Genomic DNA, 23622 nt, shown 5'->3' on the forward strand with positions numbered 1-23622 from the left:
GTGACACCGGGGCATTGGATTTATAACTGCAGCAGCCTGGTGGTGAACAGGGAACGGAGAAGAATTGAGGAGGAGAGGGGAAGGGAATATCGGTAAACGTGAGTGGAGTGCTCCGGAGTGCGGGGGTTTTCTCCCCTGCGGTTGGAAGGAGCACGAGTTATTTTTGGAGAGAGGAGAACTTAAAATAAGAAGATTACCGGTTTTGTGGAGCTCTGGAGAGAAGAGGTGATGGAGAAATTTAGGAGGGAAGGTTTGAGGCCCCTCCTTCTGGGGAACAGTGGTGGCGCCCAGCTTCCGCCTTCACTATGAGAATTTTGATGACATCACTTCCTTCGGCTTCCTGGTTGACTAACTGTACTCTGGACTCGTTGCTCCTGTGAGTGCCCCCTGGTGGATCCGGAGGAAATTACAAGGATACTGTGCCTGCCTGAGGATTTTGTATTTTTTTTTTCCCCTTAATGGCAAAAGGTCAGAGACCAACTGCTGGAGAGATGGAGAATTTTGGAAAAGTTATCTAATATGGACAAGAAATTGATGAAATAAGAGCAGAAATTGTGACTATCCAAAAGGATTTAAAGGATACTCAACAAGTTTCAGCAGAAAACAAGCAGAAAGTGGAAGGTTTGAGGGTGAGATGCGGGCAGTGCAGAAAAGAGAGGAGACGACAGGCAATGCTGTGCTTGGACTACAGATGGATAAAATGTCTTATTTCCTTAGGTTTCAAAATTTGGAAGAAGTGGACCAAGAAGACTTGAGAGATGTTGTGACTAAATTGTTGGGAGAATTTCTTGGGAGAGGTGTTGATTTCATGAATTGGGATGTGGATCGAGTTTATAGAGTTAATTAGCAATATGCACGCACGCATGCAGTTCCCAGAGAGGTTCATGTCAAATTTGTGAGAAGAGAGACGAGATGAAATTCTTAGAAAACATAGGAGTGGGGCACTGATTTACAGGGGCAGGGAGATAGCCATTCTGAGGCAGATTCCCAGACAGGTACGTGAAAAAGAAAGAAATATTATTTTTGTCAAGCAAATTGTACCAGAAGGAGTGGGCTTCAGATGGCTGATGCCAGAGGGATTGATGATTTTCCGGGAGGGCATTACGAAAAAATCAGTACAATTGCGGAGGCTACGGCCTATGTGGAGGAACACAAAGCCCTCCTGGAATCAGATGACCCAGGAATTGAAGAAGGGGAGGTTATAGATCATGGGGCGGAAGCGGCTGCCGCTGTTGCGGCCCTGGAGTTGGGTCAGGCTGAACCCAGAGTTCTGAGATCCAAAACTAGGAAGTGATAAAGATATTTGGGATTGTGTTGGTTTTCCTTATTCTCTTTTGTACGATATTCTGTTTATTCTTGACCCTTCTTTATTACGTATTTAAAATTTGTAAACTTAGCTACTTCGTGTTACCTGCTTGCCATATGGCTGTTGTATGTGTTAAAAAATTTGAGTAAAATTCTTATTTTAGATAAGAAAAATGAAAATTTACCATACCTGATATGTATTTGTATAAACCTTTTTTTTTGACTAATAAAAACTTTTTGAATAAAAAAAAAAAAAAAAGTAATGCGCCATGTATCGTCATCTGCGCATGCCTCTCGCGCATCGTGGATTGGGTTGGGGGGGGCGCCGGTTACCAGCTCTGCTTGTCTGTTACAGCTGGGTGGTGTGGGGGGAGATGCGCGAGCTATTCTGGGACGAGGCTCTTTTGTTTGCGGTCGCACTATAGCGCCATTTAGTTTCACTTACATAACGTGAACTAAACTTATGTGTGGGCGATACAAATAGTATATTTTCAGAAATTTAAATTGTCACAGGGAATTTTATGAAAACCTAATGAAAATGTTTTTAAATAATGCTATGAAAATTTTTTAAAAAGTCAAATTAAAAAAAAAGGAAAGTGCTTCAGTATTGGACAAAGCCCCTACCGCCCACATGAAAGCTGGAATGCCCACTAGTGGGCAGTAGGGACCAGGTTGACTACCACTGTTCTATGCTCTAGCTGGGCTCATTTTGATGTTGTCCACTGTATTCTTTATTGGCTTGGTTTCCTTTTACTGCTAACTGTTGAATTTTGGTGTTGGAGAAAATTCCTGAGAATATCATAAAAGCCAACGAAGCAAACAAATAGCTCATTGATCAAATCAATCCAGAGGTCTCACCTGTGGTACAGATGACCAGACTCCAATTATTCTACTTCAGACACATGATGCAAAGAGCTAGCCCTCAGGATGTGAGAAACTGACTACCATTTGAGCTGATGGTTCTCTGCCCCCTTTAAAACCTCTTCCCAGTCAGCTCAACTATCCAGCAACCAGCAGTTATAAAAACCCAGAAAAGCAGCTGAGTGTGGTGGGGTGTTGTCGTGCTGGAGTAATTTTGGGTGGGAGGGAGGGGTAGTGGTTTTTGTTACTCTGTGGTAATAGAGCTACTGGAAACAACCTAAGAAACAGAAATACTATTTTTTGGCAATAAGGCTCACAAATTATAATAGTCTAAGTATTAATAATAGGTAGTAGAAATGGTAATAAACATGTGAAAAGGAAATGAGTAGTGTGCTTGCATGTGGATTGCCTAAAAACCAAAGGGGATTGTGTTGGCCCTCTGGGTTTTGAGAACCAACTGACTTTGAATACCGGTAAAAGAACCTGTGACACTAGAGAATGCCCAAACATCGGGAATGGTGAAAGAAAAGAGAAGAGGACAATCGGCAGCAAGTTTGGACTTAGTTATAGTGCTGATAGACACCCCCTTGGAAGACCAGATTAGGAATAGATGATCCTGGACCAAATCTGTGTGGTCAGTGACCGTCACCAAGCTGATGGCACACAATCATTATGGTGAGGTAGTAGAAGGAAATGTGATTTGATTTGCATAAAAAAGTTCTACCACTTTTTAAAAGCATACTGGGAATCCCAACCATTGGATTCAGTTTTATCTTATTAGGTAATGTCCTTTTAATCACTATATTTTATTTTCCTTTTATTTATTGTATCCTGCCTTTATTTTATAAATAACTCAAGGTGGCAAACATCTAACACACCTTCTTATTTCCCCCAGAACAACAGCCCTGTGAGGTGGGTTGGGCTGAGATTGGGTGACTGGCCAAAAGTCATCCAGCTGACTCATGGCTAAGGTGGGAACTTTCTTGCCACACTTGTTAAGTGAATCACTGCAGTTTTTAAGTTAGTAACACTTAACACAACTTGTTAAGTGAATCTGGCTTTCCCATTGACTTTGCTTGTCAGAAGATCACAAAAGAATAGAATAGAATTTTATTGGCCAAGTATGATTGGATACACAAGGAATTTGTCTTGGTGCATATGCTCTCATTGCACATAAAAGAAAAGACATGATTATCAAGAATCATAAGTAAAACATTTAATGATAGTCATAGGGTACAAATAAGCAATCAAATCATATTAGGAAACAGTCAAAATAAATTGTAATGATACAAGCAACAAAGTTACAGTCATACAGTCATTAGTGGAAGGAGATGGGTGATAGGAGCGATGAGAAGATTAATAGTAATGCAGACTTAGTAAATAGTTTGAGAGTGTTGAGGGAATTATTTGTTTAGAAGAGTGATGTGTTTGGAAAAAACTATTCTTGTGTCTAGTTGTTCTCGTGTGTAGTGTTCTATAGCATCGTTTTGAGGGTAGGAGTTGAAAGTTTATGTCCAGGATGCCAGGGGTCTGTAAATAAAGGGGATCATATGACCCCTGGACACTGCAACTTTCCTAAATACATGCCTGTTGCCAAGCATCCAAATTTTATTCACAGGACCATGGGGAGCTGCAAAAGTCATAAGTATGAAAAATTGTTGTAAGAGCACTTTTTTTAGTTTTAGTTATAACTTTGAACGTCACTGAATGAATGCTTGTTAGTTGAAGACTAACTATATAGACAAACAGACTGGATCCTTGATACTTAGCTAAGACATCTTGTTACTGAAATCAAGGAAGGTGACATGTTTAGCTAAAGCAGTTGTTAGAGGCATCTGGACAAGGCTCCAGAGGTGAGCAAAGTTTATCATTAGCATAGCAAAAATCATACCCAGGATAGTCGACCTATATGATAATGAAGTAAAATTTAGTACTAATCAATTATGGGTTTCATGTGATGGATTTGCTTTGTGGGAATATGTGACTTTGTAACCAATCAGCAATTCTCTCTTGTTTTCTGTGGTAAATTGTACAAAAATAACTCGGCCTGATTTCTGGGGCATTGCGTGGGTGTATAACCCAGAGGTGTCCTCTTCTGCTTCTGTATAGAAATAGAAGTTTTGCCTTTCCTTGATCCTGTGAGGAAATAGGCATCTTCACACTGGGTTCCATACTTAGCCCGCCTTCTGGCCTACTCTGCCCGTCTTGATTTCCGACAAGCAGGAAAATACAATGCTGAATCTGAGAAGAGCTACACTCTTAAATGGCTCATTCCCACATGCCGGGAGTCACTTGTGGAGGTACCTGAACCGGGCGCTGGATCTTTGCCACCGCCGTAGAGAGATGCCTGGATTTCTCGCTTAGGGTTTACGCACAACACCACCACCCCCAACTTTCCCAGCTTAAGGCCTTTTTGCTCCTCCTCGGCTCCGCCTCTTCACGCCGCACTTTACAGGAGCGCCTTAGCACCGCTCGCCTACCCGAAGCTCCGGCTTGGGATGCTGTGGATGCGGCCACCCGGGCAAGGAAGGTAGAAAGTTCAGGCGGCTGAGGGCTGGCAGGAGCGGGGCTGCAAGTCAGCCCGTCGCCAAATCGCCGGGTCTGTTTCCCTCGACGCTTTTCCGCACCATCTCCTCTTGAACGAAGCGGTGCGGGCTTCCCTCGAGACCAGTTCGGCGAACATCCCAACCTGTCGCGCTCCAAGCGCCTGGGCGCACCGGCGGGGGCGCGCGGAAGTCCTTTGGCGTCTCCAAAGTCCTGGCTGCGCCGTCAGCCCAGAGATTTGGAGGAGGTGGGGGTGAGAAAAGAAGGGAGGGCTTCTTCATCGCAGGGCAAACAGCCGGGGCCATTTTGGAGTAGTGGTAATGGACTCTGGATTTTCTTTGGCAAAGGCCTGATTTAATAGAGAGGGGAAATGGGAAGGTTGCTATGGATTCTCCCGCCCAGGGCACTTGATTGGCACCATCATGCTGTACCAGGAGTTTGCTGGAATCGGGGAATGCAGAGTCGGAGGAGGGGGCTGTCGGGAAGGGTGGGTTTGATGCTAAGCGTGGGGCATGAATTAACGAAGTGTCCTCCCCCCTCCCGGTTGAAGAAGAGGCTGGACTAATTGGGTGCACCTTAGAGATTCCTCGCAGGTGTGCCCTAAGTCCCCTTGGTAGGTCCCAGATGCTGCTGAAAAATAACTTTCTGACTCCAGTCTATTTCCTTAGCACCTGTAAAACTGCCTCCCCACCTGACATTGCTTGCTTTTGGCTTTTAAATTGACATGTCTAATGCATGTGCAGTGGGGAAGGGGTAGCTTGGGAAAGGGGAGTCAGTTAAGATAAAATCCCCTAATTTGGTTTATTCAGAGTCTTTTTATGCTATCACTTTTCATGTATATAAAGCAATACAAAGCAACATTACAGTGCTTATAGAAAAAACAACTGATGATGTATTTTGATTTGCTGATTAATTTGAAAGTCACTACAGCTAACTTGATTTACGAGCACAATTAGGACCAGAATTTCCATTGCTAAGCAAGGCAATTAAGTGTTAAGTGACTCACACCCAATTCCATGACCCTTTTTTTTTGCCATAGTTGTTAAGCAAATCACTACCTATTGTTAAGTAAATCTGCAGTCAGTAAGTGAATCCGGCTTCCCACATTGACTTTGCTTGTTAGAAGCCAGCTGGAAAGATTGCAAGTTGTAATCAATAACCTCTGGATACTGCAACCATCATAAAAACATACTGGTTACCAAGTACCTAAATTTTGATCATGTGACCGTGCAGGTGCTGTGACAGTTGTAAGTGTGAGGACTGATCACACTTTTTTCAATGCTGTTGTAACTTCAAATAGTCACTAAATGAATGGTTGTAATCAAGGACTACTTGTAAGGCAACTAAATCTGTATCCATTGGTGGATGATGATTTAAATTGTGAAGGCATTACCAATATAGCACATAGCAAATAAGTGGACTTGAATATTACTGAGCCAAAACCTATGAAGTTGGGACAGAGCATAAAGTGTGAATGTAGCTTAGAACCATCACAACATTCCTGAGGTAACAAAATTCAGGGGCTTGATAACTGGCATGTATTTACAACTATTATAGCATCCTGAAGTCATGTGATCACCATTTCTGACTTTCACAACTACTTCTGGCAAGCAAAGTCAATGGGAGAAGCCGTATTCGCTTAAGGATCATGTGATTCATCTAACAACTGCAATGATTTGCTTAACAACAACTGGCAAAAAAAAATGTAAAACTCACTTAACAACTGCCTTGCTTAGCAGAGGAAATTTTGGACCGAATTGTGGTCTTAAGTCAGGGATTAACTGTTTCAATGATTCTGATCTCTCTGGGTCCATCTGTCACCACCTGTTTTGTTGGAATAATTGAGACAACTTGTTGAATGTTGCTATGGGTTCTTGAAGAGGAGATTCTAAAATGTGTTTTACTTCTCAGTCACCTGAGAAGGATTTGTATCTAGAAAGATTGGATTTAAATAACTGAAATTCATAAATACGCACTGTATTGGGGTGATAAGTGTTGACAGATGTGGGCAGATGGACTGGCTTCCTAGAGATGTTTCTGGTTCCTGGAATAAAATCAGAAAAGGTGCCTCTTTATTGCAATAATTAAAAATAAAATCAGTTTCACCCTCCTTGAGTTTCTCTGCATGAAATAACTTGGCCAGGAGCCAGTTCTAGATATGTGAGATCTCTGCAATAGGCACAGATCTTTTTTTGTTAAATTCTGTATTAGAAAGAGTAGAGATTCAATAATATATCGCAGATCAATTCCCCATGTTGGCTGGGGAATTCTTGGAGTTGAAGTCCACAAGTCTTAAAGTTGCCAAGGTTGGAAACCCCTGGTTTAGAATAACCTTTTCCAACTTGCTTTTCTCTAGAGCCACTCCCATAATTATGGTAGCTGAATACAAACCCATCTTGAGTGCATCAGACTGGGAAAGTTTAGTTTATAGGGTTCCATTTATTTTTGGCAAAGAAGAGGAAGGGTGTGGTTATAAGATACTGATGAGTGACAAGTTATTTGATGAGAAGAAAGACAGTTGATCAGTTATTAATTGGTTTGGATTAAAGGGCTAAATAAAAATTAATGCTCAACCTGATAGTATAAGGCACAGGGTTTTGTTCTGTTTTTAAAGGAAATCATTTTTCTCCGGGGACTTCAGTCTCAAAGAACGGTAAGCAACATGCATTACTGTGAATGATGCAAAATTGGCCTCTGATTGAGACTATGAGGACTATATAAACATAGCAAAATGGGTAGGTAATTGTTGGCATTACATTGTTCTATCCTTAGGGCAAACAAATGAAACTTTAAGCCAACCTCCAGGCATTCGGTTTATTTAAAATTTTGGCAGTTTTTACAATATTTAAAAATTTAATAAATAAATAAATAAATAAATTAATTAATTAATTAAATAAATAAATTAATAATAATAATAATAATAATAATAATAATAATAATAATAATAATAATAATAATATTGACAAAGAAACAATTATTCTACCAATGAGGTGATTTCAGAATACGGTGGCTGTGTTTTTGTATTTTTGGTGTTTGGTTGCTTTTCTGCAGGCTGTTTTCTGTTCCTGGGCCAGGAGAGACCATGAGTTCTACTCCCACCTTAGCCATGAAAGCCAGCTGGATGACTTTGGCCCTGCCTTGGCCCAACCCACCTCACAGGGTGGTTGTGAGGAAAATAGGAGGAGAAAAGTGTAAAAATACTTGCAGAATAATTATATATATAATCTATATATATATAAGTGAAAAACACTCATGCAGCATCATGAAATCTCCAGAACCGTAAACTGAAGCCTACAAAATTGAAATTTGGCATGTATGTTCATCTTGGCTTCTGCGTGCTCACTTAGAAAGTATTTTTCGAAATGACCATCAAAGCATTAGTATTTCTTATATTATTATTAACATGCTCTGATGTGAAGGAGTTAGACATTCTACTCCCCCCTCCCCACATGAAAATAACTCTATTCCAATTGCCACTTGGTCATGGCCAGCATGGGAGTTTGGAGAGGAACAATGGGGCTACCCTGAGGGAGAGAAGAGGATAAGATAGGAGAGGCCTCTGTGAGGCAAGCCTGAGGGAGAGAAGGGGATAGGAGAGGATCAATGGAGCCAGCCTGAGGGAATGAAGGGGATAAGATAGGAGAGGCCTCTTGGGGGGAAGCTTGAGGGAGAGAAGGGGTATAGGAGAGGAGAGGCTTCTGTGGGGCCAACCTGAGGGAGAGAAGGGGATAGGAGAAGATCAATGGGACCAGCCTGAGGGTGAGAAAGGGGAGAGGAGAGGCCTCTGTGGGGCAAGCCTGAGGGAGAGAAGGGGAGAGGAAAAGATCAATGGGGCCAGCCTGAGGGAGAGAAAGGGGATAGGAGAGGAGAGGCTTCTGTGGGGCAAGCCTGAGGAGACAAGGGGAGAGGAGAGGCCGATCGTAACTACTTATTAATTTTCAAGCTGTAAGTGTCGATTTATCAAGCTCAATCCCACAGTTTCATAGGGGATCGTGGATATTCAGTTAGTAATATAGAAATAATAAAGGTGGGAAACAAACAAACAAGCAAACTTTTTTATAGTACTATTAGATGTTTCCATGTAGTCACTAGAAATCAAGCCTTTTACAGGAAGCCCTCATTTAATGACCACCTTGTTTAAATACTATTCATAATTATGACGGTGATGAAAAAGTAACTTTGCAACCAGTCCTTACATTTATAATTTTCTGATCTGCAATGCATAGGGAAAGCTGAAGTTGTTGTTGAACTGATCTTTGATTGGGTTTTGTTTTCAAAAAAATCATTTAAAGTTTTAAAATCAAAAAACAAATTCCATATGTGAATAAGCTATTATAGAAAAAGTGCCATCATTCATAGAATAGTGAATTGCTTCAGATACCACCATCTTTTAAATACTACTTTTGGGTGTAAGTAAATTCCTGTACTAAAAAAGCCCTATATAGTTATTTTCAAAAATGTCATCATTGTCCTGTCATAGACTGTACCAGTTTCTGGAATTGTTCTCCAAACTTACTAAATTTCTCTTTTGCCTTCAATCAGGTGTTTGAAGTTATTCCCAGGAAGCAAGGAGCTGTGTGAAGAATATTAGATCCCCAACTATTACACTGACTGAGGTAGAGATTTTGTTATACTCTATTTGCACAGTGAGCCAATGGACAATGAGGAGGCCCCAAAAGAGATCTCCACTGAACATAAAACTCCCAAGCTGAGTTTGACCCAGTTAGTAGTTAGATTCCTCTATCATCTTCGAAGCAGAATGAAGCACACCATGAGAACATGATATGCAAAGGTGACCATTGTCTAAACTCTCCTACACAGTGGTGGAGAAATTAAAATGGAAATTGTGTATGTGTGAACAGTGCTCACTGCTTTGAAATCAATGAAGGAATGGTGTAAAAACCCAAAAAATAAAGCAGAAATATTATAAAAGGTTTTTGGGTGGGAGGGAGGGGAGAGGCCTGCTTTATTTGTTTGTTTGTTTATCAAATCTATATTTTTATTTATTTGTATCCTGCTTTTATTATATTTATAAATAACTCCTAGTGGCGAACATATCTAACATACCTTCCTCCTCTTATTTGCCCCACAACAACAACAACCATGTGGGGTGATTTTGCTGAGAGAGAGTGACTTTTCCAAAAGTCACTCAGCTGGCAAAGGCAGTACTAGAACTCACTGTCTCCTGGTGTTGGCCCAAAGTCACCCAGAAAACTCGATCTCTGCAGATGATGTTGGCCTCCATTTTTAATGGACCCAGCAGCATGTGAATTGGTTATGGTTAATGGGCACTATAATCTAACAACAAATTGAAAGCCACAGATTTTTCAGTCTGGACTTTAGTAACTCTCATTAGTTGCAGGAATTAGGGAATGTGCATCCTGTTAGGGAATTACAACAGTTTCTCTGTTCAGAAGGAAGCATAGGCCTCTTTGTTTCAGTACTACCATTGCTGCTATTTCTGTGCTATTTGTATGTAAGTTCTACCACAGTTGCTATTTTTACGTCTATGCATTTTCCCTTCCCATATATGCCGTTCTGATCTTCAAAAATGTCAGACCAACAGTTGTGAAAGGTAACCAGGATTAGGATTTCCTGAAAGCGGCTCCTTGATGGCTGAGGAATTTTGTTGGAGGGAGACCTTCAGACTCCTTGACTTGGAGTTGACTTGGAAGGAAAATCTAGACCAGAGTTTTCTAAGAATGGAGAAAGGAGGAACAAGTGATCCATAGTCCTAGTTATAGCTTCCATCCTGTCCTCTAGGTTGGAAATACTCATCTCACTCGGGGAGAGAGGACGATGAATGAAAGTAATCAACACCAGCGAGCAGGTGTAGGTAGGGGTTGCTGTGGAGTTGGACCAAAGCAAGGTGTGTATATTGGTTGGACATGAGGTGGATTGTCTCAGGATTGAGGCAAAGTCCTTGTAATCATGGAGTAATCATGGAGACAGACACATGTTAGCTAGCTTTCCATTTTATTGAAATCAAGATGAAAATCTGAATCCAACCTGCTGTTTATATGCTGCACTAAATCAAATCCAGATAAGCCCATTTCTGGCTTCTGCATATACTCATTAGATACCTATGGGAGCTCCTAGTAAGAATATTGATTGCATTCCTTAATCATGATAAGTCATGATTTGTTTAATAATTATTAAGGTAAACTACAGATGGCTGGATTCCCATCCCCTAACCCACAAACTATCATTTACATGTAGGAATTGGCCTCTCTGACTTGGAAAAGAGGTTTTATGACTTAGCATAATAAAGGAACCCAACCCTAAGGTGTTTTTTTAAAAGAAATGGGCATCCATAGGGGAACCCAGTTCATACATCTTGCAAGGAATATCAAAAGATTTCTGATCAGGAGTATGTCTAAATTTAAAGATTTTAGAAATAGCATCTGTATAAATGACAATTCTTTCCTTTTGTGGTAGAATCTCAGATCATCATCAAAAAGATGGAAGTGATAAAGTACCAGCACTTCCATATAGTTTCCTCATAATTTGCTCAACATGTTCCAAAAACATGAATTGTTATTACACAGTTGTGTTTATTTTCTTGCCAGTGGAACTGTCTCTTTTATTTAGCTGCTAGTGAAACCTTTAACCAAGGACATTTTTGTTCGCCTCTGCTTAGGACTTCATGAACTATTCATGTGTTCAAACAAAATCGTGCTGAAGTTTAACCCACTTGCTAAGACATAATATTATTTGCTTGGCTTGAGGTTTATGTTAACCTGTTATTAAGATGTGCATACTGTTGCCTGAAATATTATGTAAAGCAAGTCACAGGTCATATATTAAGTAGACTGTAGTTGAACAAGCCATGACTTAGCATGTTGAACCTTGTGTATTCCAAGTTTCTTACATTTCTTCTCCTCCCCCAATATTTATGTTTACAGTGAAAGAGAACAATGAAACTTGTGAACTAGCCTCACCTTTGGACGAGCCATGCCAAATGGAGTCCCGGACACAAACTCAGCAACAGTTATACTATGGTCTGAGCACCCTGGAAAATTTTGATGGTAAGAAACAATTTCACCTTCCCCCTATAAGCATGTAAAAATCTTTTAACTTGTCTTGGACCGTGTAGGCAGAGGACCTCAAGGCAATCCATTTCAGCCACTGGGAACTGGAAAATGATCTTCGGTTTCCTCCCTGATTATGGCAAGTCTGGAAAATTGCTAAGAAAAATTACACCATCGCCCTCAGGGAAACTGCAGTAGAAAGGGGTAAGGCTGCGTAGCATGGAAGATTCTTTCTCAAGGAAGTGCTATGGGGGCAAGTGAAGGCACACAGGTTGCATTTATTTAAAATGTAATTAGAAGTGGTGCTTTTTTCTGAGACCAAACCCAAGCACAGATAGTAACAATGCCCTATTTAGTGACCGTCTAAAGTTGACGATGCTGAAACATTCTTTGGGACTGATCCTCGCACTTGTAGTGTCCTCATGGTTTTGTGGTTGAGATTCATATGCTTTGCAACTGACGGGCTTTTATGACCATTGCGACATCCTGTGGTCATGTGATTGCCATTGGGCATTTCATAGTCACCTTCCAACAAGCAGAGACAACCGAGAAGCTGGTAGTAAAATCACAAATTGTGATCTTGCTCAACAATCTGCGATAGTTTGCTTAGTGGCCTTAGCAAAAATGAAATTGTAAATCTGTCGCGGTCATGTAATGTCTTGCTTAATGACTGCATTGCTTAGTGATGGTTATTAACCAAAGGCTAGTTGTTACATTGTTGTTAACCAAGGACTAGTAATGCATAGCCCTTATAGATTTCTATAAACCTGGGGAATGGGAAGGGAGTGTTGTTCTAAATAATCCTTGCAGTTGCGAGAAACTGTAGTTTCCTAGTAGAGCATGTGTTTTCTAGGTAGAAATTTTCACAACAGACTAAGCTGCAGTGTGGTTGGCTATTTTGTGATTCAGCGTATTAGGCAAACACGGTTCTTATCTAATATTTTACAATATTTTTTTTTTTTTTTACAGAGAGAGGTCAGAGAATCTCTGCAGACTGCCTATGTTAATTCTGTATTTCATTATATTGTGAAAAAGAAGCTTTGAATCTTTATCCTCATTAATAAATGAACTAGTAGTATGTTTTTGACTCTTTGTTTAACTGAGGTCTCTCTAGTTTTAGGACGTGTGGAGAACAGACCACATTTTTTATCATATTTATGCAGAAATATTGAAAATTCAACAGGGTTCATAAACTTTAAGCACACCCATATTATACCCAAACAAATCAGCCACATCATGGCTAAACCTGGTGACCTGATTCACAATGCATTCTAAGAGAATGATTGGATATCCCTACAAGACACTGAACTAGGGACTGCCAAACTGTTTCAGCCTAACCTAGAGCTTTGCACAAACCCAGTTCAGCATGTTGTACAAATGGAGCCCCGTCAGGGATGAAATGCTCCCGGTTCGGACCGGATCATGCGATCTGGTAGTGATGGGAGCGGGTAGTTCGGAGAACCGGTAGCAAAAATCCCGCCCCCCCCCCCTCACTGTCCACACCTCGCTGTTACTCTTCTCTGTCCCTGAAGCTCTCGGTGGTGATATAGCTGCAAACGGCCTTAAATGATTGCCACGGCACTTCAAAGGGGCCTCTGGTGGCTCAACAGACTAAGCAGTCTATTAACACAGCTGCTTGCAATTATTGCAAGTTCAAGTCCCACCAGGCCCAAGGTTGACTCAGCCTTCCATCCTTTATAAGGTAGGTAAAATGAGGACCCAGATTGTTGGGGGCAATAAAAGTTGACTTTGTATATAATATACAAATGGATGAAGACTATTGCTTAACACAGTGTAAGCCGCCCTGAGTCTTCGGAGAAGGGCAAGATATAAATTCAAATAAAAAAACAAAACAAAAGGGCCGTACTACAGCTGATCAGCGCTGTAGACAGCTATTAGACCAGTGCCTCTATTTTTAAAGAAGGTAGACTGGTGCCTCCCAAAAAAAGGCAATTAATAGACCGGTGCCTCTATTTTTAAAGAAAGTAGACAGGTGCGCTCCCAAGTTTTGTATACTTTATTATTTTTATTATTTATTATTATTCAGTCACCTGACCACCAAGCCACGCCCACCAATTAAGCCACGTCCATAGAACTGATAGGGAAAATTTTTAGATTTCACCCCTGAGCCCTGTGTTATGCCTTTGGTTGTGTCTTGGATGTTTCAGAGAGGCCAGCTCCTTCATTGACTCTGGTGACCAATATGAAGACCCAGTTACATATGGCATTGGAAAGGAACTCTTGGCTGCAGAAGAGAATTGAAGATCTGGAAGAAGAACGAGATTTTTTGCGCTGCCAGCTAGACAAATTCATCTCTTCAGCCCGCCTGGATGCTGGTAAACGTTCTGGAGGCTATTGGAGTGGTTTTGCTGGATTAGTGGAAAACACTTTATTAGAAAGAATAATCATCTAGAAATAATGTGAGGAGTGGGGGATGAGTGCCAAGACATTTTGGCTCTTAAGAGAAAGGGGGGAACAATTTAGGATAGGGATTGATCATTGAAGTAAACATGAGACTGGCTGGGAAATTCTAGATGTTGAGGTCCACACATCTTCAAGCCACCAAGGAAACACTGCTCTAGATAACGGGGATCATGTGCGTTGTAGTCCATTCAGGAGCAATTCTGATTGGGGTTGATAGACATTGAATTTCGCTGCACTTGAAGAGCCATAGACTGATTATTATCCCTATGTAGGTATGTGGTATCACACTTTTCTGATCTGGAAGAAATTGAGCCGGGTAACCCAGGTGAGTGTTCTTGAGTTTCCCATCTCCCTGGCCAGGTCTGATTCACTTAGCCTTTCACTCTTCCAAACTAGATGATCACTGCTGCAACAAACAACTGCCCCGGAGATCGGAAATATTGGAGGGCCGAAATGGGGATATGACGGATGATGACAGCATGGGCTCCTGGATGGCTACCAGTCCTGAAGAAGGAGGTTCTGTGGAACACAAGAAACTCAAGGCAGGGTTGAACCGACGACACTTTGCCAAACCTAAAATCCGGGAGAGGCAGAGAGGTAAGTACTGAGGCTTCAAAGGTTTGGCATTAAAAGTTATAGCATTGTCTCTCAACCTTATCAATTTTATGATGCATTTATGTGAACTCACAGAATCCCCCAGCCAGCATACAAAGACCGAGCAACATTGAATATGTTATTCTACTGTACAGATAGTCCTTGACTTATGACCATTCATTTAGAGTTCGTTTGAAGTGACGACATATGACTGGTCTTCATACTTATAACCGTCATACCATGTAGCATCACCATTGTCACGTTATTAAAATTCAGGCACTTGGGAACTGGCATGTATTTACAACAGTTGCAATGACCTGGGGTCATGTCACCGCCATTTGCAATCTTCCCAGCCAGCTTCTGACAAGCAAAGTCAATGGGGGAAGCTGGATTCGTTTAATGACTATGTGATTCACTTAACAACCAGTGGTTTGCTTAGCAGCCATGGTGAAAAAGGTCATAAAATCAGGTGTGACACACTTAACAATCATCTTTCTTAGCAACAGATCAGGGGTGAAATTCTCCTGGTTCGGACCGGATCACCGATCTGGTAGCGATGGCAGCGGGTGGTTCGGAGAACCGGTAGCAAAAATCCCTCCCCCCCCCGCCCCAGCTGAGCCACGCCATCATCAGAGGGTTGTTTTTTTTTTTAACTTTTAAAAGCATTTTTTCTTCTGCCGAAAAAATGCTTTTAAAAGTTAAAAAAAAAAAGTCTCTGATTATCGCACGGCTCAGCTGGGATCATCAGAACCCTTTAAAAGCTTTTTTTCCTCTGGTGATCCCAGCTGAGTTGCCTGATCATCACAGGCTTTTAAAAGGATTTTTAAAAACCTCTTTGGACGAAGAGGTTGTAGAAAAAATGCTTTTAAAAGTTAAAAAAAAAGTTATCCTTGCCCACCCAGTCACATTACACCCCCCCCCCAACCACCAAGCCATGTCCACAAAACTGGTAGTAACAGATTTTACATTTCACCCCTGCAACAGATACTCTGGTCCCAATTGTGGTTATAACTTGAGGATTACCCATATAATAAAATAATAATTTGCAAGCAATGTAGCACTTCCAAACTGATCTCAGAAAAACTACTTGGAACTATAAGGGCAAGAAACTCAGAAGACAAACAGGCAAAGGCACGCATGCCAGGCGACATAGCTTCGCGTGCTACTTTGGGCACACGTGCCATCATGGGCCTAGAGCATGAATACCTGACAGAACTCTTTCTTCACTTGGTAAATAGTGTCTCACTGTGCAATATAAATACAATTAAAACCTCCATGTAATTTAAGTGAAAAGACAATAAAAATGGAAATAAGAAACTGCTTTATTGTAAATCCACCAGCAAATGAAAGTTGAGCATATATTCATTCCAATATTTTCCTTTATAATTAACAAAGGTAGTAATAATTACAAAAGGGATGCGGTGGCTCAGGGGCTAGGATATTGAGCTTGTTGATCGAAAGGTCGGCAGCTCAGCGGTTCGAATCCCTAGTGCTGCCATGTAACGGGGTGAGCTCCTGTTACTTGTCCCAGCTTCTGCCAACCTAGCAGTTTCAAAAGCATGTAAAAATTCAAGTAGAAAAAATAGGGACCACCTTGGTGGGAAGGTAACAGCATTCCGTGCGCCTTTGGTGTTGAGTCATGCCGGCCACATGACCACAGAGACATCTTCGGACAGCGATGGCTCTTCGGCTTTGAAACGGAGATGAGCACTGCCCCCTAGAGTCGGCAACGACTAGTACGTATGTGCGAGGGGAACCTTTACCTTTACCTTTAATAATTACAATCAAATTTGCAACTTATTTATTTATATCCCACTTATTATTCTGCAAATGACTCAACATACCTAATACTCCTTCCTCTTCTTTTCCCCGCAACAACTGGAAGAATTTTAATCGATTTTTTAAATTAATACTTTAAATACATCCGTAATTATGGTTGCAAAGAAAGATTTGAGACTGTTTGAGTGAAAGAGACTGTTTGTAACCTTGACATGAAATAGGATTGTTCTTGAATGTCCCCTTACTGTCCCCTTAGCTTTTACTGTCCTTGAATATCACTTCTTACATTGGGAGAGGCTTTTCTACTACAGTAGCAGTGAAATACTGGAAAAGAAAATATATACAGGAGAAATGCAACCAAGCACCTGACTATCAGTTGCTAGGTAATATGTATGTATAGGTGTGAGGCTTAGTATTTTCCTATTTTTGGCTTTTTGGAACCATCTCATTAGCTGCTATGGGAACAAAATCCTGAAATAGACAATTTTGATTTGATCCAGCCAAACCCGTACAATATTATAACAGAGATTTTATGATTATTAAAATATAGGTCTTTTTTATTTTGAGGAAAGAAAGGAAGAAGTAGGAAGGAACTTTAAGACTTGTGGACTCCAACTCCCAGCAAAGCTGGCTGAGGAATTCTGGGAGTTGAAATCCACAAGTCTTAAAGTTGCCAAGTTTGGACACCCCTGATCTAGCTTGTGAAAAACAAGGATCTCTACAGCAGGGCTTTCAAACTCGCGTCATCACGTGACATGTCAGGATTTTTTCTCCCCCTTTGCTAATCTGGGCGCGGGTGTGGCCAGTGCATGATGCATCTAGGCTGTGGCCCACAAGTTTGACAGCCCTGCTCTACAGTATTGCAAAGTTGGCCAACTGAGCATCTCAAACATTTTTCATTCTTCACAGCCTCAACCAATATGGGCAGTGCCAGGTATTGTGGGAGCTTTCATTAAAATGTTTGTAAGAGATACCTTGTTAAGATGTATAGAAACAGGGAATTTTGATTTAGTTTATTCAAATCTTCTCACATCAAAGCTTCAAGTCTTGATAAACAGATATAATCTGTTCTCCTCTGCTCTCCCTCCCCTCATCTTGCCCTTCCCTTCACTCTGTTCTGATCCATCCTTAAACTACTCACCATCTTATTTCCTACTATTTCTGATCTTGACAATTGTGATATATGCTTCCTGCTTGACTTTTCTTTCCTTCTTTTTGCAATCTATCTTCTCTGTCCCTGTCTTCATCTTTTCATATCTATTGATGTTTTCAACTACAAATGTATATATTTTTTAACCTGATCCCTGATTTATTTTCTGCCCTTTGCCTTGTCTGTCTTGGCCTGCTGATGTATACGGCCTATTTTAACCCTTCCACATGATGTACTTATCTGCTTCTCCATCCTAACTTGTTGCTTTCTTGCTTAATGGCAATTTTTCATTTCTTTCATCTTGGCTTTCATGATGTCTGATGCTCATGAGGTGCTGCTCTTCTTTTTCTGCATTTTGCTGTTCAATTACACTGCTATTTGTCTCTATCCTCCATGGTATCGTCCACCTGAACCCAAACTCACCATACAGTCAAGGATGTGGATGGAGTCCTCTGCCGGTATAAGAAGATCCTGTACACTTTTCAGAAGATGCAAAGCATGAGTCGGGCCTTTGAACACCATCGGGTGGACCGTAATACTGTGGCCTTGACCACCCCCATAGCAGAGCTCCTTATTGTTGCTCCTGAAAAATTGGCTGAAGTGGGTGAGTTTGACCCATCTAAGGAGCGTCTGCTTGAATATTCCCGACGATGTTTCATGGCACTAGATGATGAGACACTCAAGAAAGTCCAGGCCCTCAAAAAAAGCAAGCTTCTATTGCCCATCACTTATCGCTTCAAGACGAAAACGGACTCTCCTGGCTCAGCTGCTGGCAACTCTATCCCTTCTCCTGCACCACCCAAGCCACTTCTGCCAATCGCTGAATGCTACAAGCGATGAATCCTCTCCTGGAGCTACTAATAGAACCTATTTTGCCAGTCCTTTGAGCTCTCTTTCTCTGTACCTCCTGCCCACTCCATTACTCACCAAACTCTCAGTGTTTCCTTGAGTTTTCTACCATGATGCACAACAACCTCCCACCTTTTCCTAGGTTTAAATACTGAATGAATCCACCGTTTCACAGGAAGGGCCAGTGTATCTTTATAAAAAGGATGTGGGAGTGGCTTCCTAGGATTATTACTCGACTATAGATCTGCCCATCTATGCTTCCCTCTTTAAAGGCTTCCCCACAGCTATAGATTTGTTTTCATTCTCCCTCCTTCCACCTGGGAGTTTGGCCAGAGGAGAAACAATGGCAAAGGAGGAGTTGGCAGCCATAATATGTCCCATCCCACAATCAATAACATCATGGATAGATTGGTTGTAATTGTTGCACAGGTAACTTGAAACAGCTAACATGTTAGCATTAGCACTTAGACTTATATACTGCTTCAGTGCTTTGCAGCCCTCTCTAAGCGGTGTACAGAGTCAACATATTGCCCCCAATAATTTTACTCATTTTACCCACCTCGGAAGGATGAAAGGCTGAGTCAACCTTGAGTCTGGTGAGATTCAAACTGCCAAATTGCAGGCAGCCGGCAGGCAGCAAAAGTAGCCTGCAGTACTACATTCTAACCATTGCACCACTGTGGCTCTGTTAGTTTATTAACTGATGGCAATTATAGCCTTGCACATAAAATATAAAGCCACATTTTTAAAAATAAACTTCTGTCATTTAAGGTATGTCAAACAAATGATATAAAAAGAAGGTAAAAGTTTGCAAAAATATCTCTTATCAGCCAGCAGTATGTTCCCAACTTTGCTGATTAGACTGATTTGGTCTTACCTTAAAGGCAACCACGTAATAATTAATAGTATGTTAAATAACAGTAACCTGAGGGAGAGGAGTTGCCTCAGCGAAAGCCAAATCACTATAACCGACAGAAGTTATCCATTTCTAAAGTGGAAGATAAAGTTGCATGATGCACTTCTGTAGTTTTACCTCTCCTTGCTTTAAAACCTTTTCTGTGTTTTCTGAGCTGTTAGGAGGTGCAACTGGTATTGTATCAATTCCCTTTTTTGCTGCTGTTGTGGTTACCTTTATTCCATTTTCTCTACAGTGTTGCTATGATTGGAAGAATTGCAGAATTGAGCTTCCTCTGCTTTCCTATTGTCTCCCAAAGATATTCTCACATCCTGAGCCTCTACCACATTTTTTACCTCATAGTTTTGGAAGGTATTGCTTAAACTTTTTCCCTAGCTATTGTCCTATTCCAAGCTCACAACTGGTTTTTTTCTGCTGGCAATTTTATATTTTTTTTGCTTCTCTCAGTATGTTAAAGAGGAAGTGTATTTGAATGTAAGGACTTGAATTATATGTTGCATTCCTTGAAGATGCTTCCTTTTTATTCAGTGTAATTAGAAAACTGTTCCCACTGTGCCTGTAATTTCTTTCTCTCCAATGCTTTTTCTGTGTTAAAAAAATTAAAAAGAAAATATTAAGCATTTTATTAAAACACAATTTAAATTAAAGAGAACATTTTGATAGAACATTCTGCATTATGTATTTTTTTACACTACCTTGTATAACACATTACAAAATGGGACAAATGTATAGCCTGGGAAAACAAATGTATGAACTATTAGAGTGGACAGGTCCAATTTCCTTCATTCTCCAAGAGTTCCTGGATTACATTTGGACTTGTTCAGTAGGTTTTCCCTTGGTAAGATGTGAACACTAGTTATTTTCCCAGTTAAATTTGTACAAAGGTGGGATTTAAAAGGGTATAATAGTATATAGTATATATCACTTCGAAGTTTCCTAAAAGACAGAAAATATGTTTAAAATGAGAGCATAGTAAGTTCAAGAGACAATTTGCAAATAAGTGGTATATTAGAAAAAAAGAAATAATGCTTTTGAATTTGCTAAAAATTCATAAAGAAATGGGGAAACTTTCATGCTGATAAAATTCAATCTGTAGGATGAAAGTATAATCCTTTTAAGAAAATAAGCAGGAAAATGTACCATGAAGTAGCATAGGGTAGTAGTGTAGACAAAATTAAGCTAGATTTTCAGGGGAAAACCCCAGGTTTCACAAGCTTCAGGAACATGTATGCTCCCCTTCAAAGATATAAAAACCACTAGGACTTTTCACTTCACAGAAGCTAGGGGGTGGAGCTGCTGGCTGTGAGGTGGGAGTCTGAGAGTGAGTATAGAGGAAAAAGGTAGCGGCCCACGTGCTGTTAGGCACATGAATCATATGACTATAAACCAAAAATAGCAATAATATATTCAGGGTTAGTCCATTTGAGATTGTGATTTTATTCTATTTCAAAATGACTGGCTTAGTTCAGTGTAACACTTGTTTTGCAGCTGTCTTTCGCAGTATTCTTTTCAAATTTGGGTACTGTCCTTTTTGCAAACAAATTAGTAGTCTATGTGGACAGATTACCAATCTAGAATCTCAAATCTATGCTCTCCAAGCAGAAATTAGGTGCCCAATTCAGCTATTCCACTCTATTGAGCTGCCGTGCCATCAGTCCCCTCTACCACAAAGATCCTGCAGGGATGGTCAGTATGGACAACCATGGGATCTGGCAGGGTGAAAGCCATGAACCATAAACACAACGCTTTTGCAGTGTCCCAGTATAACAGATATAGTGCCCTTGCTGACCTTAATAGGGACACTAAAGTGACAGGTCAAGGTAGTTGTGATACTGATAATTCAAACAAGCAGGGGATCATGGTCCCAGATGAAGAACTTACTTTGGAAAGGGGAAAGTGTGAATCAGGTATTACACATCGGTTACACAAGAAAAGCACAGTATCCAAAAAGAGAAGTCACCTTCTGATTGGGGATTCAATTGCAAGGGATGTAAATTTAGGAAAGGATATGGAGGTTTTGAAAGAGGTCAGGTGTCTGCCAGGTACTATTGCCAGCAGAGACAAGAGGTGTATTCTTCAGATAATCAAGAATGCCAGTAAGGATTGTGATGTTGATGCTATTATACATCTTGGCACAAATGATCTGTCCCAAAAGGATGTATTTCTGTGCAGAATGATTTCCAGAGGTTGGGGTATGAACTTAGTAGTATAGGTTGTAGGCTTATCTTTTCAGAGGTTTTACCAGTATATAAGGAACAAAAAGGTAAAGGCCAGCATGTAGGGGAGTTTAATGTGTGGCTAAAGGAGTGGTGTAAAAGGGAAGGCTTTGGTTTTATTAGTCACGATGCCTGCAATTGGTCCAATGAAAAACTGTACAAAAGAGATGGATTGCATCCATCAAAGAAAGGGACTGAGTTACTTAGCAATAAATTCACAGATTTTTCTGGATAAACATTTAAGCTGAACAGTGGAAACAGAGAATTAATTGATACAGAACATTTCTGTCCCCAGCAATCCAAAATTAATAGGGTTATTAGTGCATATAACATAGATGTCTATGTGGGTAAGATTATCAGCCCTGCTATCAAGCAAAACCAAGCATTTAATAGTGAGTGCCATACCATGTGCAGTAATCAAACAGGTGGCAAGAAAGTAGGGGCAGTCAGGCACAACACAGGTCATGTGGACAGTAAACACAGGGTCAATCAAAGTGGACTCAAATGTCTATACACCAATGCACAGAGTATGAGGAATAAACAGGGTGAATTAGAAATTCAAATAAATGCGGGCGGATATGATATTGTTGCCATTACGGAAACTTGGTGGGATGAAACCCACAAATGGAACATACAGCTAGAGGGATATAAACTATTTAAAAGAAATAGACCAAATAAAAGAGGAGGTGGAGTTGCACAAATATAAGAAATAACTACATCTCTACAGAAATAGAACACAACAATGATGAAAATTACCTTGAATGCATTTGGGTCAATATTAAAGGGAGGGAAAATGATATTGCCATACGTCTATACTATAGGCCACCCAACCAAACAGAGGAAGTAGATAAACTTTTTGCTAGTCAGCTAACTAAGGTATGTAGGAAGCACATCACAGTAGTAATGGGGTTTTTTTACTACCCTGACATCAACTGGGAGACAAACTCTGCACCAAGTGGAAGATCCAACAGGTTCCTAACAAACCTAGCAGACAACTTTGTTTCCCAAAGAGTAGAGAAGGGAACAAGGGGATCAGCCATATTGGACTTAATTCTCACTAACAGAGATGAAATGATAGAAGGTGTTGAAGCTACAGGAACCTTGGAGGCAAGTGATCACGCAATACTGGAATTCAACATTATGCAAACACAAGTAGTAGAACGAAGTCAAACTAGAGTCTTGGACTTCAAGAGAGCTAATTTCAATGAACTTAGAAAGAGCTTGAGAAGGATTCCATGGATGAGAATCCTCAAGGGGAAAACAACTCAAGAAGCTTGGGAAATTTTGAAAAGTGAGATTATAAAAGCCCAGTCCAGCACAATATAAACGAAGAAGAAAAATAATAGATCTCAAAAGAAACCAGCATGGTGAATAAAGAACTATTTGACAAATTGAAAGACAAAAAGGACAAGTATAAAAAGTGGAAAGAGGGGCAAATAACTAAGGCAGAATATCAGCAAATAGCCCAAGCCTATAAAAATGAAGTGAGGAAAGCTAAGGCTCACAACAAACAAAGGCTAGCGACAAAAGTAAAAAATAACAAAAAAAGCTTCTTCCAACATGTTAAAAACAAGAAAGAAGTCAAGGAAACAATTGGCCCATTGCTGGGAGAAAGTGGCAAGAAGGTGACAAGCAACAGGGAGAAAGCAGATCTACTTAACTCATTTTTTGCATCTGTCTTTACACAAAAGGAAAAAACAATATAACCTATCAAAAACAGCACCACAAAAAACAGATTAGGAACACAAGTTAAAATAGGGAAAAAATTGGTAAGCGAACACCTGTCTACCCTAGACAAGTTCAAATCACCAGGACTGGATGGATTACACCCCAAGATTCTGAAGGAACTGGCAGACAAGATCTCAGAACCACTGAACTATATCTTTCAAAGAATCTGGAGCACAGGGAACTGCCAGAGGACTGGAAAAGAGCTGATGTAGTTCCCATCTTCAA

General features: G+C 40.6%; 1 protein-coding gene across 13 annotated transcripts in view; it reads left to right on the top strand.

The window, feature by feature from the left end:
* Positions 1-20112, top strand: part of CCDC106 (coiled-coil domain containing 106) — a 74286-nt gene extending 54174 nt beyond the window's left edge. For 4 of the 13 annotated variants that reach the window (XM_058181748.1, XM_058181754.1, XM_058181757.1 and 1 more), the window contains exons 2-7: positions 9253-9326; positions 10474-10579; positions 11616-11738; positions 13910-14077; positions 14562-14762; positions 18119-20112. In XM_058181748.1, coding sequence (XP_058037731.1) covers positions 10510-10579; positions 11616-11738; positions 13910-14077; positions 14562-14762; positions 18119-18528 — 972 coding nt within the window. In that variant the 5' untranslated portion in view covers positions 9253-9326; positions 10474-10509 and the 3' untranslated portion in view covers positions 18529-20112. Of the gene's footprint in view, positions 1-2462; positions 5028-5203; positions 8024-9252; positions 9327-10473; positions 10580-11615; positions 11739-13909; positions 14078-14561; positions 14763-18118 lie in introns of those variants that run through there. The other 9 variants (XM_058181750.1, XM_058181751.1, XM_058181749.1 and 6 more) reach the window with 9 other exon arrangements.
* The last annotated feature ends 3510 nt before the right edge of the window (positions 20113-23622 follow it).

This window comes from Ahaetulla prasina, chromosome 4 (genome assembly GCF_028640845.1).
Source record: "Ahaetulla prasina isolate Xishuangbanna chromosome 4, ASM2864084v1, whole genome shotgun sequence".
Classification (NCBI taxonomy): Eukaryota; Metazoa; Chordata; class Lepidosauria; order Squamata; family Colubridae; genus Ahaetulla; species Ahaetulla prasina.